At 39.5% G+C, this 23189-nt stretch overlaps 1 protein-coding gene and 1 pseudogene across 1 annotated transcript in view; one reads left to right on the forward strand and one right to left on the reverse strand.

Moving 5' to 3' along the window:
* The window catches only part of LOC129354394 (NACHT, LRR and PYD domains-containing protein 3-like), an 80156-nt pseudogene extending 60715 nt beyond the window's left edge, over positions 1–19441 (reverse strand).
* Positions 19442–20904: 1463 nt separating this feature from the next.
* LOC129354388 (ribosomal protein S6 kinase alpha-3-like) overlaps positions 20905–23189 on the forward strand; it is a 43483-nt gene continuing 41198 nt past the window's right edge. Inside the window, 1 exon segment of the mRNA XM_055023869.1 lies at positions 20905–21283. Within this exon segment, the coding sequence (XP_054879844.1) occupies positions 21221–21283 (63 nt within the window). The 5' untranslated portion in view covers positions 20905–21220.

Genomic DNA, 23189 nt, shown 5'->3' on the forward strand with positions numbered 1-23189 from the left:
GTTAATAACAAACCAACCCGTTTTCTTCCTCTGTCCGGATTATTTCTCTCTTTTTCTCAAGGCTGAATCACATGAACTTTGTTAAATATTTCATAATTAAAGCAGTGAAACCACATTTAAAAAACATGAAATTTGAAATGTCACTTTTTGATTAACATCTGGATGCTGCAGCTGATCAGATTATTTACGTCACAGCGCTGTAGTTTACTGAGTGAAGATATTTAAACTCAAGTTTATCACTGCCAAGTTACATTATTTATTATGATTCACCATCTAGTTAAACAATAAGTTTGTTTATTGCTATAATCAATTTTATTAGATGAAGCTACATTAACAGTGACCTGTTATTTTGTTAGTAACTTGAACCAACATGAATATTTAAGAGCCTCTCATCACTCTAACATAATGTTTCAAACAGTAATAAATTGTTTAGTGTGTTTACTAGTGATCATTAGTTAAATATTGTTTAGATATTACTAGTCATAGATTCAGTTTATACTTTGGAAAATTTCAGGTGCAGAATTCAAAGAGGTCAATATTTAATATTATTATGCAAACATGTATTGTGTAATGAAAGCTCAGCAGAAAATCCAGGAAATTAAAATATTTGTTTAAAATCATCAGTAAAAGTTTTGTTGCATCATTTCCTCTCTGAGCCGTTTACAGGAGCAGATAGAAAGACCAGAGCTGCACAAATCAGAAACTGGATTCAAATGAAGCAAACATGCAGCCTGGAAACGGCTGAACGGAAATATGTTTCATATTCATGTTTTAACCCCAATAATATAAAAATATTATATAAAAATCAGAGAAAAATAATGAAGTTCAGATCAAAACTCCATGAAGCCTCTAAATGGAGCCGAGTTACAATTTCATCTTCATCGACCAAAGAGAAAAACAATATCAGATCCAAAATGGCAGACAGGAGGAAATCACTCAGGTCAAAGGTCATCAGGATCAAGTCAGTCTCATTAGACTCAAACTGCTGCAGCTTCTGAGGATCAGCAGGAAACAGAGACGATTCTCTTCTTTACACAGATCATCAGAACCTGCAGAGAGAAGCAAGACGCACAGATCAGATCAGTGAGTTCCAGCTTCTCTCCAGCAGCAGTCAGTGACGCAGCACATCCAGTAGAAACAGCAGCAGGGCTTCAGTCCTGATCAGAGCAGCTTCCTTTCAGCTCTCATCTTAACGTGTTGCAGTGAACACTGAGCTCCAAGCTCACACACCTACACACACTTTCAGCATCCAGTCTGCTTCCTCTGCAGGTTCCACTCAAGTCCACAGTGGAAAACAAACTGCTGAGAGTCTGAAGGCTTCACTGCTGCTGCTGCTGCTGCATTTAGACACAAACTGCTGCTGATGAACATCTCATCTGCTGCTGGAACATCAGCTGACTGTCCAACATGGAGGCTGTCCTGAACACACATCTGAATGAGACTGAGGACAGGAGGACACATGTCCAGATGGGAGGAGTGGACTTGGGCAGAAAGAGCAGCTGCTGACTAATGAATGATGGTTTGTGAAATCAGAGCCAGTGGTTTCCAGGCTGCAGTCAGACTGATCTCAGAGCTGTGGGACCAACATCAACCTGATCACTTGTTTCCTGTTGAACTGAGAAACAAGCAGGTCTGAGATCAGATCTGCTGCTGCACAGGTTGATGAATGAGGACCACTGTCTCTAGACATGTTGGACGGCGGGACGCTGGAGTCCAGCTGGACTTCCTGGAGACATGGACACAGCAACACAAACACAGGAACACAGCAAGCTGCTGCTGCTCTGATTGGCTGATTGCTGTCTCTGTGTCCAATCAGGAAGCCTGAACCATTCTCCTCCCACTGAGAAGCTGCAACTTTACTGGGAACACTGGAGCTTTGCCTTGATAGGAACTGGTTTAGTTCAAGATGCTGACAGGAGATGGACTCAATAAGAACATTTACTTACTGAACATCTTTTAAAACGCTTCAAACTGCTGAATGTCAGAATCTCTCAGGTTGTTTCCTCTCAGGTCCAGTTCAGTCAGATGGGAGGGGTTAAAGGTCAGAGCTGAGGCCAGAGAAGAACAGCTGATCTCTGACAAACTGCAGTACATCAACCTGAATAAAGAATAAAAGATGTGAGCTGAAGCCAACAGAATGCAGGTTAAAACTGAAATATCAACAAATTAATAATAAAATGTAGAAAATTAATTTCACTGAATGTAAAAGTGAAACATGATGAACTGATGTTTAATATTTGATCCAGTAAAACTGGTTTATAGAGTCCAAACCAACAGAACCAGAACATGTTATTATGACGTGTTGTTAGAATATTTCAGTGGTTCTGGTCGGGAATTAAAATGGAATTAAAATTCTTGCGTCAACAGGGGTGATGGTTACTGTGCAATAACAGCATTTTACCACACATGGATTAAATTCTTTTAAAAAAAATTGTACTGCATGATCAGTCTGTGTTAAAAACAATCCACAAAGAAACAAGAGACCAGAAAGAGAAACTTTCCCAAAAAAATCTTATCCATTCAGACAATGCATATGGATTTTATTGAACTTACACAAAATGAACCAAATAAATATTGCTTGGTAATCATGATGCATTTTCTAAATGTAGTTAAATCTATAGTTAAACTATCATTCCAACACAATAATAGTGTTGGAATGTGTAGAATTTAGGTTCTGTGTTCCCCTTAACAGGATAGCCCCCTTTTGTTAGATCACTCCCTACACTCCCTTCTCTGCAAATAAAAGAGAAGCTCTAACTGAAGGTTTTCAGAAAGAATGGTGAGCAGCTTGTAGAAGCAGCTTACTATATCTTCTCCTTTTGCAAAAGCTTAATTGAAAACTAATAAACATTGCTGTGGTTCTTTTGTATGCAGGTAAAGGAAATACCTATTAGTTTACCTCACATTTATTCACAGCTTGTAAAACATTTCATTATTATTTCAGATCATTTACTTAGATTGATGCTGCTGGTCAAAATGAAACTGTTTTCTGTTGGACTGAGCTCTAATATTTCAGTTCACATTCATTTTAAATATCAATCTGATTCCTGATGTTCTACATCTGTTCATCTTACAGGTTAATAAAGTTTGTGGTTTTATCAATGATGGTTATTGATCATTGATGATCAGAGGTCAGAGATGTGGATGAACATCATTATTTAGTGAATTAAGCCTCAGTCTGTCTTGGACATAAAGACATTTATCAGATTTATATTTGATTGTTGGTGGATATTAAGACATTTAATGATCCTAATATCAGAGTTTATCAGCCTTTATTCTCCAATCTGACCTTTGACCTTCTCTCTGCAGGTGTGGTTGGTGTCTGTGAATGAAGCTGTGATTGGTTGAATTGATGGTGGGAGAGAACTGCTGTGCTTTTATAAAACAGAGAAACTTTAACTAGGCCATGGTTTCTTACTCTAATCGTTGTATTCTGCATTCAGGATTCTGTAGAAAACCACAGAGCTTCTTCACTCCAGAATCTTTCAGGTTGTTTCCACTCAGGTCCAGTTCAGTCAGATGGGAGGGGTTAAAGGTCAGAGCTGAGACCAGAGATGAACAGCTGATCTCTGACAACCTGCAGCTGATCAACCTGAATAAAGAATAAAAGATGTGAGCTGAAGCCAACAGGATGCAGATTAAAACTGAAATATCAACAAATTAATAATAAAATGTAGAAAATTAATTTCACTGAATGTAAAAGTGAAACATGATGAACTGATGTTTAATATTTGATCCAGTAAAATGGTTTATAGAGTCCAAACCAGCAGAACCAGAACATGTTATTATGACGTGTTGTTAGAATATTTCAGTGGTTCTGGTCGGGAATTAAATGGACTTCAGAACCAAAGTGTGACATTAGAGATGTTAATGAAAGCTGCAGTGATTTAATGGCAGCAGCTCATTTCCACCACAGTGACCTTGACCTTCATTGACTGGAACTGAGTGATTTATCTGGAGGACCAACAGCTGCAATAATTACACTTCACTCATTCATAAAACATGAACACATGAGTGGAAACTGAACTGACTGATTTATCTGCAGGATCAATAAATTCCTGCTTCAAACCAAATGTTGATTTTTGTCTAAGTTGAATTTGATCATTTATGTTATTTCATCTATTTCCATTTGCTGATTCTGACTGACTGTATGATTATCTTCATATTTTGATCCAGGGCTGTTGTATTGATGATTATCTCCTATGATGGTTTATTGGTTGATTATTGGATCATGTGACTGCTGCTCCATGTCTCTTTGGTCCTGTTTAAAGTTGTCTAGAAATAAAGCTGCTCTGCTATCCGCTGTCCCACCGTGCGTCCATCCAGCTCCTCCTGTCAACGTCACAACTTCTGCTGCATCGTCACAAACTCACAGGATTCCTGCTGCTTCACCTCAGACATTATTAGAAAGAACCAAGGAAAGGGAGGGAATACTTTGTTTACCTGGCATTTATTCACACAGGTTATCAAATGTTTCAATATTATTTTCATTTACTTAGATTGATGCTGCTGGTCAAAATGAAACTGTTTCTGTTGGACTGAGCTCTAATATTTCAGTTCAGATTCATTTTAAATATCAATCTGATTCCTGATGTTTCTACATCTGTTCATCTTTACAGGTTAATAAAGTTTGTGGTTTATCAATGATGGTTTATTGATCATTGATGATCAGAAGGTCAGAGATGTGGATGAACATCATTATTTAGTGAATTAAGCCTCAGTCTGTCTTGGACATAAAGACATTTTATCAGATTTTATATCTGATTATTTGGTGGATATTAAGACATTTAATGATCCTAATATCAGAGTTTTATCAGCCTTTATTCTCCAAATCGACCTTTGACCTTCTCTCTGCAGGTGTGGTTGGTGTCTGTGAAATGAAGGCTGTGATTGGTTGAATGTGATGGTGGGAGGAGGAACTGCTTGTGCTTTTATAAAACAGAGAAACTTTAACTAGGCCATGGTTTCTTACATTAATCGTTGTATTCTGCATTCAGGATTCTGTAGAAAACCACAGAGCTCCTTCACTCCAGAATCTTCAGGTCGTTTCCACTCAGGTCCAGTTGAGTCAGATGGGAGGGGTTAAAGGTCAGAGCTGTGACCAGAGAAGAACAGCTGATCTCTGACAACCTGCAGTCCCTCAACCTGAATAAAGAATAAAAGATGTGAGCTGAAGCCAACAGGATGCAGGTTAAAACTGAAATATCAACAAATTAATAATAAAATGTAGAAAATTAATTTCACTGAATGTAAAAGTGAAACATGATGAACTGATGTTTAATATTTGATCCAGTAAAACTGGTTTATAGAGTCCAAACCAGCAGAACCAGAACATGTTATTATGACGTGTTGTTAGAATATTTCAGTGGTTCTGGTCGGGAATTAAAATGGACTTAAGATTTTAAAATAGTTTCATATCAGAGTCAAAGTGAAGGTTGGTTGATCTCAGGTATCAGGAGGAAACCTTTGACTCTATTGAGCCACCAGGTGGCGCTGCTCTGCTGGTGATCAGGTTCTCAGTTCTTTGTTCTACCAAAGTATTTACTGAACTGGGTCAGGAAATACTTTAGAACCGATTCTGGTTCGGTCTGGACCAGGGATCTTTAACTCCAGGCCTCGATGGCCGGCGTCCTGCGACCTTCAACACCTGAGTCCCATCATGAGGTCATCAGCAGGACTCTGGAGAACCGGACTGCGTCCTGAGGGACAATTCATCATTTCATTCAGGTGTTGAAGCAGAAACATCTAAAGGTTAAAGGTCACCAAACATGGAGGCCTGGATTTGAAGAGTCCTGGTCTAGAAGCTGCTATGCTGCCTCCTGTCTACCTGCATGTTGCCATGACAACGGCTCAGCCAATCACCAACAAGCAGATGTTGTCCATCTACCTGGTGACATCCAGCAGAGACAGAGGACAGCTGGAGACCAGATGTTTGCTGCAGTGACGACACAGAGACGTCTTTACTATTGATCACATCTGATCAATTCTGATCAATACTGATCACATCTGATCAATTCTGATCAATACTGATCATCAGGAACATGATGGATGAATCTGAATCAGCTCTAGTTTCTGATCAGTGACCTGATGAAGCGTCTCTGAGCTCAGAGAGTCGAGGCTCCAACTGACTGTCAGCTGCCAGACTGGAGAGACGGTTCTGCTCTGACCCGGTCCAACAGAACCACAGCTTCAGGACAAGGCTGAGCTGGAGGAACCGGCTGCTGCTGCTGACAGTTTTTATTCATATTATAGTTTTTTTATTACAAACAGAACTTCTCTGGTTCTGGTTTTACTCTGAAGGAACATTTTATTATTAATGTGAAGAAGAAATTAGAAATAAATCAATTTGATCATTTTAATCTTTCTCAGAACAAACTGAAACATCTCCATCATTAATTATCATCATTTGACTTTTGAACTTATTTTTGTTCATCAGTTAAAACATTTATAGTGAAAAATAAAGATCAATATTCTCAAAGTCTGAAAATGAAAATAATTTATTTATAAAGCAAAAGATTTTAGAAATTATATTCTGACATTTTGAGAGCAGATTGTTTTTAAAGAAAACAGAATAAATGTGAAGATAAATAAATATTAAAGTATCAATGAAAGATTTTATAGGATAAATAGAGAAAACAAACCTCAGACTCTTCACTTTACTGACTGAACTCTGCAGGATCTCAAACACATTATTCAGTCCAGATTCTGTTCTGGTTCCCTGCATGTGGATCTGATTTATTTCCAGTTCAGTCAGATGTTGGTTGGACTTCAGAGCTGAAGCCACAGCTTCACATTCAGCCTCTCCGAGTTCACAGCCACCAAGTCTGTGATTAGAGAAGAAATAAAGTCAGTTCTAATGAAACCAGATCATCTATTTAAACACATTTAATAACATTGATATCATCTGATGAACATCTGGTCTTCACATCCATTTACTGAGTTTGATCATTTCATAACTAACATCCTGGTTCTGGTTCTGTTCCTGAGGAAACCAGGAGCTTCAGCTGCAGCCAGATGCTGAAGGAAAGTTGAGTTTCCTCCACAGACTGCCCCCCACCACCCGACTATAGATATGAAATATCCATCATGAAGGTCATGCATGGACCCAGCAGCTCTGCTAAAAGCATCCTGATGCTTCCAGCAGAGCTGTCCTCCTGTCTCCCATCAGATGATCCTCTGTGGCTCCACACATCAAGCAGCATCTTTCCTGGTGAAGCACTGAAGGTTTTCCCAGTAACTGGAAGAGGCTGGAATGTCTAAAGCAGTGGAGATCAATACGTTGGTTGTGATGGATTGTGGGAAGGATTAGAGTCGATCTCAGCAGGAGGAAACAAACTGAACACGACCAGGAGGCTGAAAGCAGCAAGTCCTGATCTGATGCTCTTATCCACATATTCACTCAGATCCAAAAGCTTTGTCATTTTATTAAAGGATTAAAATAATAAAAATCAACAAAGTGTGATCAAATGAAAGACTCAGCAAACTAATAATATCTGTAACTATTGTTTCAACAAGGTGTTGCACAATTCAGAGCGTTTTGGTTCCACTACCAACAAAAAGTGAGTCAGAGATGGACTGACTAGCAGAGCAGGAGTTAAATCATCAAGCAGCTCTGTGTTCAGAGAGATGATCAATAATCACAAAATAAACATCAGGACTGAAAACCCAACATCATGATGGACTCAATGGTTTGTTTTAATGTAATCTCTGCTCCGCTTGCGCAGCTCAGGTGGTTGCCACGGCAACGCGTGTGTTGGAGAGAGAGTAAAGGAGAGGTTTAGAGTCGATCACCTGTTCAGGTTATTTTACCTTCGTTTGTCTTTGCTGTGGTTCATCAGAGCTGCTGGAGTTTCTGAACGTTCAATAAACGACAAACTTGGACTAATGAACTCGATCAGTGGAGAGAATACGTCACTCACCACAAACAGGACAAATATATTTCACTATTTAGCAAAGAAATGGTTCCTATGGCCACAATTATATACAATTAAATTAATTGTCCAATATAAATAAATGAGTTTTGTTCTCTGGCATCTTGCTTTGAGCTCAGAGTCTCAGAGGTTTTTCCTCTTTCAAACATGCTGTTTATTTTTGTCTCTTATTGAGTGGAAATATTGATGATGATGAGACTTTCTCCAAATGATAATCATTCTCAACCTTCATGAGGAGCTGACATTCACATTGACACTGACATAAAATCCAGTCCAACATCTGGTTTGAGGAACCAGATGTTGGAGGAAAATGATCCCAACTTCAGAAGATGAGCTTTTAACTCTTTGGTTCCTCCTGTCAGTCTGCAACGTCTCATATTGAGGTCGACCCAAAGTTCAGATCTACCATCACTGACTGACACCTGCTGGTCTCAGGTTTACAACCAGCTTCTGACTGAGAAACCAGTAACCTGCTCCCAGTGTCAGAATCTCACTGAGGAAGAAACTGCATCAGCTTTTCTACCAAACATGGAAGCAGAGCTTTGGAGGATCTGACAGAAGTCACTTTGGAGTGACGGCCGTTTCTATGCTACAGTTAGCAGCAGCGACAGAAACCTGAACAATGGAGGGAGGAGGGAGATGCGCATTTTATTGCTGGAGAAACAAGAATTTCAGGATTTGACAGGCTTTGTGACAGGTCTATCACTGAGACATGATCACTTTCTGATCACTTGTTACTTCAATATTCATGTCTGCTGTGGATCCAAACCACCAGCCAAAGAGTTCTGAACTTTGAACTTGTTGCCCCTTTTAGCCTGAAGCGATGGAAGCCGATGGCACAACCCTGGTTAAACGAACAAACAGTGAACTCTGACTAGAGAGCAGATGCACAGAGTGGAGGAAACATCGTCTACATGTTTCTTTGCAAATACTTAGAGAGGGACTTGCAAATTAGCAGAGAGCTGTGAAAGCTGCAGAATCTCGTTTCTTTAAACTTTCACAAACCACACATGATTTTTATCACCTCGAAATCTCTTATGCCTTCATCCAATCTCTCTGAAGACTTCCTGATATTTTTCAGAGACAAATTTTCTGACCTTAGATTTTCTCCTGTTTCTAGTGGATCCAACATCTTGTTGTGAAAGTTTAGAGTCCCTGAATGAGTCAACAATATAAAGTCAAAGTGGAAATAGTTAAAACGTTAACTCTACAGTTAACGTTTTAACTATTTCAGTAATCTAACCAAGTTACTTTTTACAGTAACTCTGCCATCTGGACTGATCTGGACTCACCGAGCCTTTCTGCAGATCCTCACAACTGGAACCAATCTCAGTCGTCCCGATTCTGATGTGTTGTACTTCTCCAGGTCCAATTCATCCAGAACCTCTGACATCTGCAGCATGAAGGCCAGAGCTGAACACTGGATCTCTGACAGTTCATTCCCTGATTCCAGGAACTCTTGGGCCTCCTGATAAACTGAGAGATCCTTCATCTCCACCAGACAGTGGAAGATGTTGATGCTTCTGTCAGGAGAGATGTAATCAGTGTTCATCTCCTTCAGATTATTGATGATTCTCTGGATGGTTTCTGGACTGGTCTCTGTCTGACCCAGAAGGCCTCCTAACAGTCTCTGGTTGGACTCCAGAATGAGGCCATGAAGGAAACGAACAAACAGGTCCAGGTGGCCATTTTCACTATAAAAGGATTTCACTAGGACATTTTCCATGAAGTCCTCCAGAGATGCTTCACTGTCTGTTTCTTCCAGGAACTTCTCCATCACCTCTGAGTTGCTGCTGGTGAAACAGTGGAACCTGTAGACTGCAGCCAGAAACTCCTGAATGCTCAGATGAACAAAGCAGTAGACTGGTTTCTGGAAGATCAGATTCTCTCTTTTGAAGATCTCTGTACAAACTCCTGAGTACACTGAGGCCTCTGTGACCTCCAGACCACACTGCTCCAGGTCTTCTTGGTAGAACATGATGTTTCCTTTCTCCAGATGTTCAAACGCCAGCCTCCCCAGCTTCAGAAGAACTTCCCTGTCAGCCTCCATCAGCTCCTGTGGACTTGTCTCATGTCCTCCATGGTACTTGTTGTTCTTCCTCTTTGTCTGGACCAGCAGGAAGTGTGAGTACATGTCAGTCATGGTCTTGGGCAGCTCTCCTCTCTGCTCTGAGGTCACCATGTTCTCCAGAACTGTAGCAGTGATCCAGCAGAAGACTGGGATTCCACACATGATGTGGAGGCTCCTGGAGGTCTTGATGTGGGAGATGATTCTGCTGGACAGCTCTTCATCACTGAACCTCTTCCTGAAGTACTCCTCCTTCTGGGTGTCGCTGAAGCCTCGTACTTCTGTCGCCCTGGTAACACATGAAGGAGGGATCCGATTGGCCGCTGCAGGTCTGGAAGTTATCCAGATGAGAGCCGAGGGAAGCAGGGTTCCCCTTGATGAGGTTTGTCAGCAGAACGTTGACTGATGATTTCTGTGTGACGTCAGAAACCAGCTGACTGCTGTTGAAGTCCAGTGAAAGTCTGCTTTCATCCAGGCCATCAAAGATGAAGAGGAGTTTGCAGCCAGCCAGCTGCTCTGCTGGGAGCTTCTGGAGTGTTGGATGGAAAACATGGAGCAGGGAGAGAAGACTGTGCTGCTGATCTCTGATCAAGTTCAGCTCCCTGAACGAAAGCAGAACCACCACACTGACATCTTGGTTCTCCAAGCCCTCTGCCCAGTCCAGAGTGAACTTCTGCACTGAGAAGGTTTTTCCAACACCAGCGACGCCGTTGGTCAGAACCACTCTGATGGCTCCATGTTGGTCAGGGAAGGTTTTAAAGATGTCATGGCACCTGATTGAAGAGTCATGGAGGTTCTGGATCTTGGCAGCTCTCTCCAGCTGCTTCACCTCATGCTGGGTATTAACCTCTTCACTTTGTCCCTCTGTGATGTAGAGATCAGTGTAGATCCTGTTGAGGAGGGTTCTACTTCCTGTTTCATCACTTCCTTCAGTCACACATTCACATCTCTGCCTCAGACTGATCTTATGTTCCTGAAGAACCTGCTGCAGAACAACATCTGCTGAAATAAAGAAAAAAACAACTGAAGTAAAAATAACCCAACTGAAAGAATTTGATCCATCATCCCAAACAGAATATTGTTCTATAATCAAACATCACATTTCAGCCTCTGTTTTGTGACCAGAATCTGTTCTATGTAAGTATTTAATTCACAAATCAGATCAGATGAGTAAATCGGCCTGTCACAATACCAAATTTTGCAGAGCAATTAATTGTCTCAAAAATTATTGCGATAAACGATAATATTGTTTGAAGACCTTTTTACACTGATTTAATGGAAATTATGTAATAATGTGTGCCAAATATAGATGCACTTTATTTTCAAAAGAACACTAAACACTGGAACTGATAAAACAACCAAAAATAAAAATAAAATGGATTCTCAGTCTCTAACAACAAAAAATGTACTTGGATAAAAACTCAACAATATAAAGTCAAAGTGGAAATAAATACTGCATTCAACCAAAATTGTGCAGATTATAAAGTCTGTATACTATATGGCCTGGTAAACCCAGTAACTTTTCAGCTGTTCTTCGTTAACGTGACATAAATATAATGATTTTCATTCAGTCAGACTGACACCAGCCACATGCATTGCAGTGAAGCATTCATTAATGCCTGGTTTTAAAATGAGTTAACTGGACTTGTAGCCATTATTTACACCATGTAACAATCATTATACTGCTTGGTTCCTAGAGGAGAGCAGGTATCACCACAAGGGGGCGCCTATTCCCTTTTTCCTTTGTTGTACTATTGTGCAGAGTGAGAACTCTTGTAGAGGAGATGATCTGTGATAATGAGGAGCAGTCCATTGTATGAGACTCTAATCTTAGTACCATGGAGATCTGGCTTTAAATGGACGAAGCGAAATAAAGTGAAAGTGTGGAAAACCTCAACATTGCATCCTGCTGTTTTGGGTTAGAGTGGCTAACAGCCATTGCTAACTCCTTGTCCAACCTCTCTCCTCACCATCACAACCACAGATCGATCCGTTATACCTCGTGTTTCTGTCAGCTAACGTTTGGGCTCTCAGGTTCTGGAATGGGCCGACAGCTTTAAGATGGTTAGTTTGCGCTGGGCATTAAGGAAATGAGGAAGGAGGGTCAGTGGAGAGCACCTAGCCTTTTTCATTCATCAACAGAAAGAGAAAAGGCAGGAAGAAACGATATAGCCGATAAATGAAATGAGGTCGATAGCTTTAATTTATCGTGCGATTAATTGATTGATTGTTTATCGCGACAGGCTTATGAGTAAACACTGACAGAATCACATCATTAAATGCTTTGAGCAACATAAAACTCTTCTGCATCGTGTCACCATGTCCTCAATTTACAGTTTCTATCTGAACTTCTCCCACAAATAGAAACTGCAGGAGATTGAAAAGAAGGAAAATGTTTTCCACTGGGATTTTCCAGCCTTAATGAAGGAAATCTAGAGAAAAGCTCTAATCTTTCAGAGAAACAGCTGATTGTATCTGGCAGGGTTCACATTTAAAATGCTATTTCTCTGTCAAAGACGACTGGATTTTTAAAGAACAATAGTAGTTTGAAAATGACATGGGACTGATTTCATCCTTTAGAAGAAAACAATAGATTATTAGAATTATTAGGGGGTGTTCCCCAGTGTATTATAGGCCTGGCAGGTTAAGCATTGGGCTTTTTACCTTTAATAAAATAACAAATATGGAGAAACATATAAACTGTAATCTGTGCTATATTATCAGAGTAAATAAAGGTTTCTGACTCAAACTTTCTCTCTCTGTAACATCAGCTGTTGCTTTTTCCACCTTCGTGTCTCCAGGCACTGCAGGAACCAAACATGTGATACATTTCCTCTTTGGTCACTAGATGGCGCTGTAGGCCATGAATCTGAGTCAGGGGGCAACAGGTAGCAGGCAGGTGTTGAACTCAGAAGAGCATCCAAGTTCATTGAGTGCAGTGAAATCACTGTTGTTGTTTCCTTTGGAGTTACTGATTCTGTTTCTATTCATCTAGTCAGAACTGAATAATGTGGTGAATTTGTATCTAAAGATCCCTGGGACTGACTTTTACACACCATGATACAAAGTTATTCTCCCAACATGTCACTAGTGCAGTACTAGGCTGCCTAGTTCATACATCAACATCAGATTTAATCAGATGTTCAGTTTTAATGCAATCAGCACAAAGAGCTGAGAACAGAGTCACTTTAAAGCAAAACCATTTACACCAGCTGGAAATACAGACATTTAGTTGGCAGGAAGATTTATAAAACCTTGAATTTCCAAATCCCAACTAAAGACGTTGAATTGGTTCAACAGACGACAGAAGGAAGCTCTGATTGGAGGAGTTCAGTCTCACCTGGAGCACAGCTGCTCTGATTGGCTGTCAGCAGTCCAGCTGCTGTTCTGGGTCTTTCTCCACACTGGGGCAGGAGGAGGGTCCAGATGGAGCAGACTGGTCCCAGTAGGACCTGATGCAGTGTCTGCAGAACCAGTGTCCACAGCTGGTGGAGACCGGATCCATCAGAACCTCCTGACACAAAGCACAGCAGGACGGCTGCTCTTCCTCACCAACGCTGCTCCTCTTCCTCCCTCTGTGAAGACATTTCTTCATCACTGCAATAGTTCACTAACAGCAGGCTGGAGCTGTCCTGGTACCAGAAGCCGAGTCAGAACAGAACCTCAGAACATTGATGATCTCTGGTTTGAAGTATTTCATGATATTTGCTGTTATGATTGATCTTTCTTTGGTTGTATTGATCCATCTGAAATCTTTATTTATTCTGAGTCAGAGCAGAAACTGTTTCCATCAGAGGCTCCAAAATCTGATTCTAATCTAGACTCCAGAGTAGAAACATGGATCATTCTTTAATGGTGGAAACCAGTAAACTGGATTCAGATCCAGTTTGCATTAATCTAAGAACTTTAGAAAGAGCCTTGTGCTGCGACAGAGCATCATTTGGACATGATAGCAGTGATAACAACAACTTATTGAAATCTGTCTTAGTTTTTTTCTAAATCTGACTTCATGATGATTCTTTGGACTTTGGTTCTGTTTTCACTTTGTAGTTTTATTGTCCTGATTCATTGTTTAGTTTGTAGTTTAGTTACAGTCCATCTTTATTGAGTCCAGTTCCTGTTTGATTTAGAATGTCGGGTTCCTTTAATGCACTTGGTTCTGATTTCCATCTGGTTCTGCTCCTTTTGCCAGTTTCTGGGTTTATTTGTCACCAAAGACATTAAATAAATTGATCTGTTTAGAACCTTCACATTAAGGACTAATGACCTGACCTTTGACCTCCACTTTACCTTCTAAACCAGGGATACTTGAAGATCCACAGACACTTTTCAAAGAGTCAAAGGTCCATTTATTACAAACCCACAAGCCTGAAACTCTCAGATTCAAAAGTTTCTTATCGTGCAAAATAATATATAGAAATAAAATATAATTTTAAATTATACATCATGTACAAACTTAAACAAGAAACTCCTGCAAAAAAATTAAATAAATGTGAGAAGGGATTTCAAAATGTTTCTAAAATGAACATAAAAGATAAAAGTGGGAGGAGTGAAACTCTAAGATGATTCAGGAATTTAGAAATGAAAGGTTTCTGGTGCTGACCCCACTGACCCCACATCACTCTGAGTGAAAACTTTGCTTTCTGTTGTTGAGTGACCTTATGAACCCTGACAGCACATTTGGTGTTTTTTAAATGTTTTTCTCTTCAGTTTTTGCGGCGCTAGTGGCTTTTATTTTGACAGTAGGCAGACAGGAAGTAAGGTGAGGAGAGGGGAGGAAGACATGCGGTGAAGGTCGCCGGGACCGGGAGTCGAACCCGCGACGAGGACTGGAGCCTCCAAACGCCCCGAAAGCAAGTTTTAAATAAAAATATATAATTACTATTATTATAAATACTGATACTACAAACAAGGACATTACCATGGTTACTGCTTCACTTGGTGGTAAAACTCTGGGTATTTATACTAATTTACATTAATATTTATACTAATTTACATTAATATTTATACTAATTTACATTAATATTTATACTAATTTACATTAATATGTATTTCTACTAATTTACATTAATATGTATTTATATTAATTTAAATTAATATGCATTTATACTAATTTACATTAATATGTATTTATATTAATTTACATTAATATGTATTTATACTAATTTACATTAATATGTATTTTATCAAATTTACATTAATATGTATTTATACTAATTTACATTAATATGTATTTATACTAATTTACATTAATATGTATTTATACTAATTTACATTAATATGTATTTATACTAATTTACATTAATATGTATTTATACTAATTTACATTAATATCTATTTATACAAATTTACATTAATATGTATTTATACTAATTTACATTAATATGTATTTATACTAATTTACATTAATATGTATTTATACTAATTTCCATTAATATGTAATTATATTAATTTACATTAATATGTATTTTTACTAATTTACATGATGTTGTATTTATACTAATTTACATTAATATGTATTTTATCAAATTTACATTAATATGTATTTATACTAATTTACATTAATATGTATTTATACTAATTTACATTAATATGTATTTATACTAATTTATATTAATATGTATTTATTTATGGTGACAGTCGGACCAGCAGCTGCTTTATTTCCTGTAAATTGGGATTCATAAAGGAAAGCTGTGCAGGTTTGGTTTATCCACATTGTTTTGTAGCTGAACTTTTCTAAATTTGTTCATGTTAGTGTGAAAACTGCTCACTCTTTTACACATGAGGCTCCAGACCTCAGTGGAACATGGAAGCTGCTAGAGATTCATAAAGACGCAAAGGAAACTATTTAGTTTTTCCTCCAGATTGTTCTGTTCTCTCAAAGCCCAGTTTAGATCTCAACTGACAAAAGAACTAAAATGAATAAAAATGATGTTTTGGTCTCCAGGAATCAGTTTCTAAGCTGAAATCAAACTTTAAATCCTGGTTGGTCTCTGCAGAGTCACATGAACCAGTTAGAAACTGGTTTCTTACTTTGGGTCTGATGGTTCTGGTTCAGTACTGAGGTCTGGAGGTTCTTCCTTTGACCAGTCACTCCTCATAGAGGGACAGACGGATCCTGGAGGTTCTGGTCTCAGTCTGTGGTTCTGATCTCTGGAACACAAAAATATTATTCACATCAAATCAATTCCTGAGAAACTGTGATAAAAACACTGAAGAAGAAGCAGAAGGTTTAAAGTTCTGGGTCGTCATCCGACCTGGATCAGCTGGTCCCAGTGTTCCCAGTATATAAACTGGGCCCAGTGTTCCCAGTATATAAACTGGTCACAGTGTTCCCAGTATAAACTGGTCCCAGTGTTCCCAGTATATAAACTGGTCCCAGTGTTCCCAGTATATAAACTGGTCACAGTGTTCCCAGTATATAAACTGGTCCCAGTGTTCCCAGTATATAAACTGGTCCAAGTGTTCCCAGTATATAAACTGGTCCCAGTGTTCCCAGTATATAAACTGGTCCCAGTGTTCCCAGTATATAAACTGGTCCCAGTGTTCCCAGTATATAAACTGGTCCAAGTGTTCCCAGTATATAAACTGGTCCCAGTGTTCCCAGTATATAAGCTGGTCCCAGTGTTTCCAGTATATAAACTGGTCCAAGTGTTCCCAGTATATAAACTGGTCCCAGTGTTCCCAGCATATAAGCTGGTCCCAATGTTCCCAGTATATCAACTGGTCCCAGTGTTCCCAGTATATAAAACTGGTCCCAGTGTTCCCAGTATATAAGCTGGTCCCAGTGTTTCCAGTATATAAACTGGTCCCAGTGTTCCCAGTATATAAGCTGGTCCCAATGTTCCCAGTATATCAACTGGTCCCAGTGTTCCCAGTATATAAACTGGTCCCAGTGTTCCCAGTATATAAACTGGTCACAGTGTTCCCAGTATATAAACTGGTCCCAGTGTTCCCAGTATATAAACTGGTCCAAGTGTTCCCAGTATATAAACTGGTGCCAGTGTTCCCAGTATATAAACTGGTCACAGTGTTCCCAGTATATAAACTGGTCCCAGTGTTCCCAGTATATAAACTGGTCCCAGTGTTCCCAGTATATAAACTGGTCACAGTGTTCCCAGTATATAAACTGGTCCCAGTGTTCCCAGTATATAAGCTGGTCCCAGTGTTTCCAGTATATAAACTGGTCCCAGTGTTCCCAGTATATAAGCTGGTCCCAGTGTTCCCAGTATATAAACTGGTCCCAATTACTTAGCTTTAGGTTTGCATAAAAATTAAGTTACTCTTTATTTATTTGCTGAAGATAAACAAGTTAATATTAAATAAATCTGTGTGGAGTCACATGAACCAGTTAGAAACTGGTTTCTTACTTTGGGTCTGATGGTTCTGGTTCAGTACTGAGGTCTGGAGGTTCTTCCTTTGACCAGTCACTCCTCATAGAGGGACAGACGGATCCTGGAGGTTCTGGTCTCAGTCTGTGGTTCTGATCTCTGCAACACAAAAATATTATTCAGATCAAATCAATTCCTGAAAAACTCTGTGAGAAAAACACTGAAGAAGAAGCAGAAGGTTTAAAGTTCTGGGTCGTCATCCGACCTGGATCAGCTGGTCCCAGTGTTCCCAGTATATAAACTGGTCCCAGTGTTCCCAGTATATAAACTGGGCCCAGTGTTTCCAGTATATAAACAGGTCCCAGTGTTCCCAGTATATAAACTGGGCCCAGTGTTTCCAGTATATAAACAGGTCCCAGTGTTCCCAGTATATAAACTGGTCCCAGTGTTCCCAGTACATAAACTGGTCCAAGTGTTCCCAGTATATAAACTGGTCCCAGTGTTCCCAGTATATAAACTGGTCCCAGTGTTCCCAGTATATAAGCTGGTCCCAGTGTTTCCAGTATATAAACTGGTCCCAGTGTTCCCAGTATATAAGCTGGTCCCAGTGTTCCCAGTATATAAGCTGGTCCCAGTGTTCCCAGTATATAAACGGGTCCCAGTGTTCCCAGTATATAAACTGGTCCCAGTGTTCCCAGTATATAAACTGGTCCAAGTGTTCCCAGTATATAAACTGGTCCCAGTGTTCCCAGTATATAAACTGGTCCAAGTGTTCCCAGTATATAAACTGGTCCTACTGGTCCCAGTATATCAACTGGTCCCAGTGTTCCCAGTATATAAACTGGTCCCAATTACTTAGCTTTAGGTTTGCATAAAAATTAAGTTACTTTTTATTTATTTGCTGAAGATAAACAAGTTAATATTAAATAAATCTGTGTGGAGTCACATGAACCAGTTAGAAACTGGTTTCTTACTCTGGGTCTGATGGTTCTGGTTCATCACTGAGGTCTGGAGGTTCTTCCTTTGACCAGTCACTCCTCATAGAGGGACAGTCGGATCCTGGAGGTTCTGGTCGGTTCTCCTTTAGGTCCAAATCTTCCATCTTCTGGACCTCAGTAAGTCTGAAAGAGAAACCAGTACCAGTCAGATCCCAGTGACCCAGTCAGCAGAAAGTTGATTCCCATCACGTGTTCAGAGGATCAGAGGAACCTGATTCCAGCAGGTAACATCGGGTCTGAATTGTTCTTTCCTTCACTTCTTCATGACCTTCTGATGTCTGCTGGCTGATCCAAGAACCTTCTGGAGAACTTCTGACTTTATGAAGAACATTTCAGATCTGAGTCTGAAACCTAAACTGGAATCATGTTCCAGGTCTGCAGAAACATCCAGAGTGAGGTCAGATGAAGTGAATGAAGGAGTGAACATTTCCTATGAAGTGGTGATGTGTTGGTCCTGAACAGATGGGCTCAGTTAAAGCAGCGGTTCTGAACCCTTTGGGGTTCTGAACCCTTTGGGCTCCAGACCTCCTTCAGATGGGCTGCCAGTCCTCCTGTTGAGAGGCAGGAATATGTGGAAGGAATATTTTCCAGACGGACCAACAATCAGAGAGACTTCAGGATCAGGTGATCCATTCAAAGTTAAAATACAATGAGAGTGAAACTCCTTGCTAAAGATGAAGATGTATCACAGATTTCAACAGGAAATAAAAACGGGAGACCGAGGATAATACAGCAAATAGCGCCCCTTCGTTTCCAAATAAGGTCTGAGTGACTTGGAAACGGAAACAAACTTCAGCTTCGTTGGTGAAACGTAAATTCATCTGTCGCCTCGAATAACAGCAATTTATGAGCAGCAGCGTTTCACATTGAGCCTTCATGTCAAATAAATGTATTTTGTGTGAATGTAAACAGGCCTTGAAGTCAGGAAAATGAAACCCAACTGCTGAGGAACGGCCACTGCAGCAGCCGCTGTGACGTCACTGTGATCCTTTAGAAAAACCTGATCTCAGTCCCAAAGAGACACGGAGCAACATGGAGCTGCAACACTTACCTCTGTTAACAAGAAGACCCGTTATTCTCATCCTCCGTCTCAAAATGGCGTCTGATCTGAAGGAGAACGAAGTTAGTTTCAGTTTCTGTTTCAAAGTCACGTGACTTGAGTTTTCATGATTAACCAGAAGCGTCTAAAATCAAAGTAAATAAATATTTACTGTTAACGGTTCAGATAGATTTTATAAACTGCAACAAAACAATAAGAAAGTTTAAAAACCTTCAGTATTTCTGTTTCTAACAGTCAGAAGAGATAAACTACATTTCCCATGAGCCTCTACGGCACAAGAAACGCCTTCAACAACATGAGACGATCATCCCATCAGGCCTCTTTATGGAGCATTTTCATGATTTTAATCTTTCATTTTGTCAAAATAAATATATACCAGGAATGTTAAATTTTAGTTTACTTGAGAATATAGACTAATCATGATATTTCATGTTGATTTAGGATTAGTTAACTTAAAGTATGACATTTTGGAACAACCAATTTTGTGTTTAGTGTATTTTAATCTTAATTAAACTGTATTAAAGCACAATTTAAAGTGTACTAAGTGTACTTTCACATTCTATTTTGGAACAACTAAAATTACGCTTAGTATACTTTAAGTTCATTACTTTTTATTTAATATAAATCTGCTTGATTTGTATATTTTGACTATTTTTGTCATTGAATTACATTTAAAATATAATTTGAATGTATTTTCAGTATATTGGCATTACATATTTTTTTATATTAGTAGTGTGATTACACAATTGTATAATAACACTTTTTGTTTATTATCATTGCTATTGAAGTAACTTTTTAGTCACTTCATGTCTTTTATCATTTATTCTTTGCCATTTTGACAAAAATAGTAAAATATTATTAAGGCACCTAAAATGCATACTTTATTAGCCTAAAGTGTTCACTTGGATTTAATTTAAAACATACATACTCAGTAGTGAATTTCTAAAAATTATATTTTGGGCATATATTTTAAAATATAACCGAAATATATTTGAAAGCGTATTGTTTCATTGATACACTTGAGCAAATACATATTTTTTCACTTAAAGTTTACTTTAATTTAATGTATTTTGTATAATTATATTTGAGTGTGTTTAAAGCTATTATGTCAAACTTAAAATCCAAAAATTTTTTCACTAGGGAATTCCTCCTCCTCTTCCTGCTCATTCTCACCTCCTCTGGCCTTTGGGGGTAAAAGGTCAGAGTGATTCCAGCTGTGGGTGCAGTTTGCTGTGGTTGTTTTGTGTTTCCACAGGCTGTGGTTCACAAATGTGAGTAAACGAGCCTCTGTAGTTTCTCCAGAGGCTCTGACTCATCCTGAAGTTTAGTTCTCTCAGGTGCCGCCTCCCGGCGTGACGCACGGTGACGTCAGCCGCCTGACGGACAGGTAAGCCGACACCGGCCGCCATATTGGGAAAGAGCGGAAATGAGAGAGAAGAGAGAGAGAGAGAGAGAAAGAGAGAGACAGAGAGAGAGAGACAGAGAGAGAGAGAGAGATTGTAGAGGTGGAGCAGTTTCCGAGAAAAGGGCGTCCTCCTTTCATGTTTGTCTCCCCGGAGGAGGAAGGGGCGGTCTCTGCGCCTCACCACAGCCGGAATTAGCGCTGCTCGCTCGGCTAGGCTCGGTTCGCGTCCCGCCGACTCAGGAACGGGACCGGAGAAAGAGAGAAAGTGAGGGAGAGAAGCTCGCAACATTTTACCAGGAAGAGAAGAAGCAGAAAGAGAGAAGGCGGCCGGAGTTTACAGAGTCTGCGGAGAGCAGCGGGAATTAAACCGAAGAAGAAGAGAGGAGGAGCGGGAGCCCAGGAGAAGGAGAAGAAGAAGAAGGAGAGGATGCCTCTGGCTCAGCTGGCGGATCCCTGGCAGAAGATGCCGGTGGGAGGAACGGCTGGAGAGGTGAGCAGCTCCGTTTGTCCTCATGTTGCAGCGCAGGGCTGGACCAGAACCAGAACCTCCAACTACCTGGAAGTGGTGCAGAACCTCCCCCAGAAACACTAAATCAGCTTCAAAACGCCAAACCCCTGCAGGATGAATAACTTTTACAGCATAACACAGTTTTCATGGCTCTGAAAGAGGCTGGAGTTTAGTTGGAGTTAAATCTGAGCTTCATGTCCACAACAAGCTGCAGCATGTTAAACCCAGAGCAATGTGACAGTAAGATGAGCAGGAACGATAAAAACCTGCTCCAAACCTTTCATTTCATCCTTATTCTGCAATAAAAACAAAACATTTCAATCAACAGTAAATGACTCGGCTTGCAGCTTTCAACCAGCAGGATGAAAAGCTTTAATAACTTACCTGAAAGCTGAAACATTAAAGACAACTTGCATAGAAAGAAGATTTAAACGAGGATAAACTGTTTAATCCCAGAAATATGTCCCCAAACCTCGGCCTGTCACCATAACAAATCAGATAAACCGTCCCATTAGTTACTGCGAATAACGATAATATTGTTGGTTTGAGTCCATTTTCATGTAATAAAGCAATAATAGCATAATAATAATACAACAAAACTTTCTAAAAGATCAATAAACTTTAAATTTTAATGGAACTGGAAAACATCTTAAATATCAGAAATAAATAAAACTACAGAAACTACAAATAAAATTACTTATGAAGTCAGTGTGAACTAAATTATCTTTAAAAAAAGATTTAGTTGAGACCAAAACACCAAACTGAAAACTTTAATCATCCAGCTTTTGGTAGAAAAAGAGAAAAACTGTAAACCATGCAAATGAAAATTAATTCATTTATTGTTTATTGTGACAAACCTATCCTAAAGCTGAGTCAGTTTTAGTGAAAAAGAAGCTTAAAGATGTAAAAACTAAAGCAGAAATAATGAAAATACGTTTACTTAGAGTGCAAATTCTTCAAAAAAGCTCTAATATGTGGGTAAGAACACCAATAATGACATATTTAAATTAAAGTACCGCTCTAAGAGGACAGTTTCATTCGCTGTATTTATTATTGTTTTATTGCATGGGATGCAAATACTAAGAGATGTCAGCGGTTTGCTTCCTGAGCCAACAGATGGGTTAAATATTTGCTGAAGCGAGCTTGAACTTGTAGAAAAAGACAAAAATGTGACATGAGGTTCAGCAGTGGCTGAAACTAGAACCTCCTCTTCCGACTGGGATGCAAATCTAAAGGAAAACCTGCAGAAAAATGTTGCATTCAATCAGATTATACCTGGAAACTCTCCTGGATGCTAACCTGTTTCTTTAATATCAATTTCATCCCTAAAAACAGACAGTTTGCTGTCATTTTCTGCATATTTTTGACAAATCTGGCATCCAAAAGGGAGAAAGTGTGAAAGAATGCTGACGAAGCTGCAGAAATGCGATTTAAATTGCGTGAAATGATTCGCAGGAGGAGAAATGAGATTACAGAGCACTTTAAACGATCAGCATGAACTCAGAGGAGCGGATGCTACAGGAAACAGGACACCTCAGAGCTGCTCCACTCTCCTGCAGGAACCCGGCAGCCGGTCCAACTTTAACTTTCAGATAAATTTTAACTGAAGGAACGTCTGCAGACGACCAGAATCTATTTGTCTGAATCAATTATCTGAAATATTCTGCAGCCTGGAGATAAATGATCAGATTTCACATGTTGTGTAAAACGTCGCTCTGTGACCCGTTTGGTTTCTGAACAGGACCGTGTCGTGTTGGTCCCAGCATCCTGTTCTCGTCTGCGGGGAAGATTTTTGCATAACGAGCCGCTTCCAGCCGTCTGATCTGGATCGAGCTGCACTTTGTGATGCATATTAAAATGCGAGGGGTTTTCCAGCGGCGTGGGAGGA

The sequence above is a fragment of the Poeciliopsis prolifica genome, unplaced genomic scaffold (genome assembly GCF_027474105.1).
Source record: "Poeciliopsis prolifica strain line A6 unplaced genomic scaffold, Auburn_PproV2 SCAFFOLD109, whole genome shotgun sequence".
In the NCBI taxonomy this organism is placed as follows: domain Eukaryota; kingdom Metazoa; phylum Chordata; class Actinopteri; order Cyprinodontiformes; family Poeciliidae; genus Poeciliopsis; species Poeciliopsis prolifica.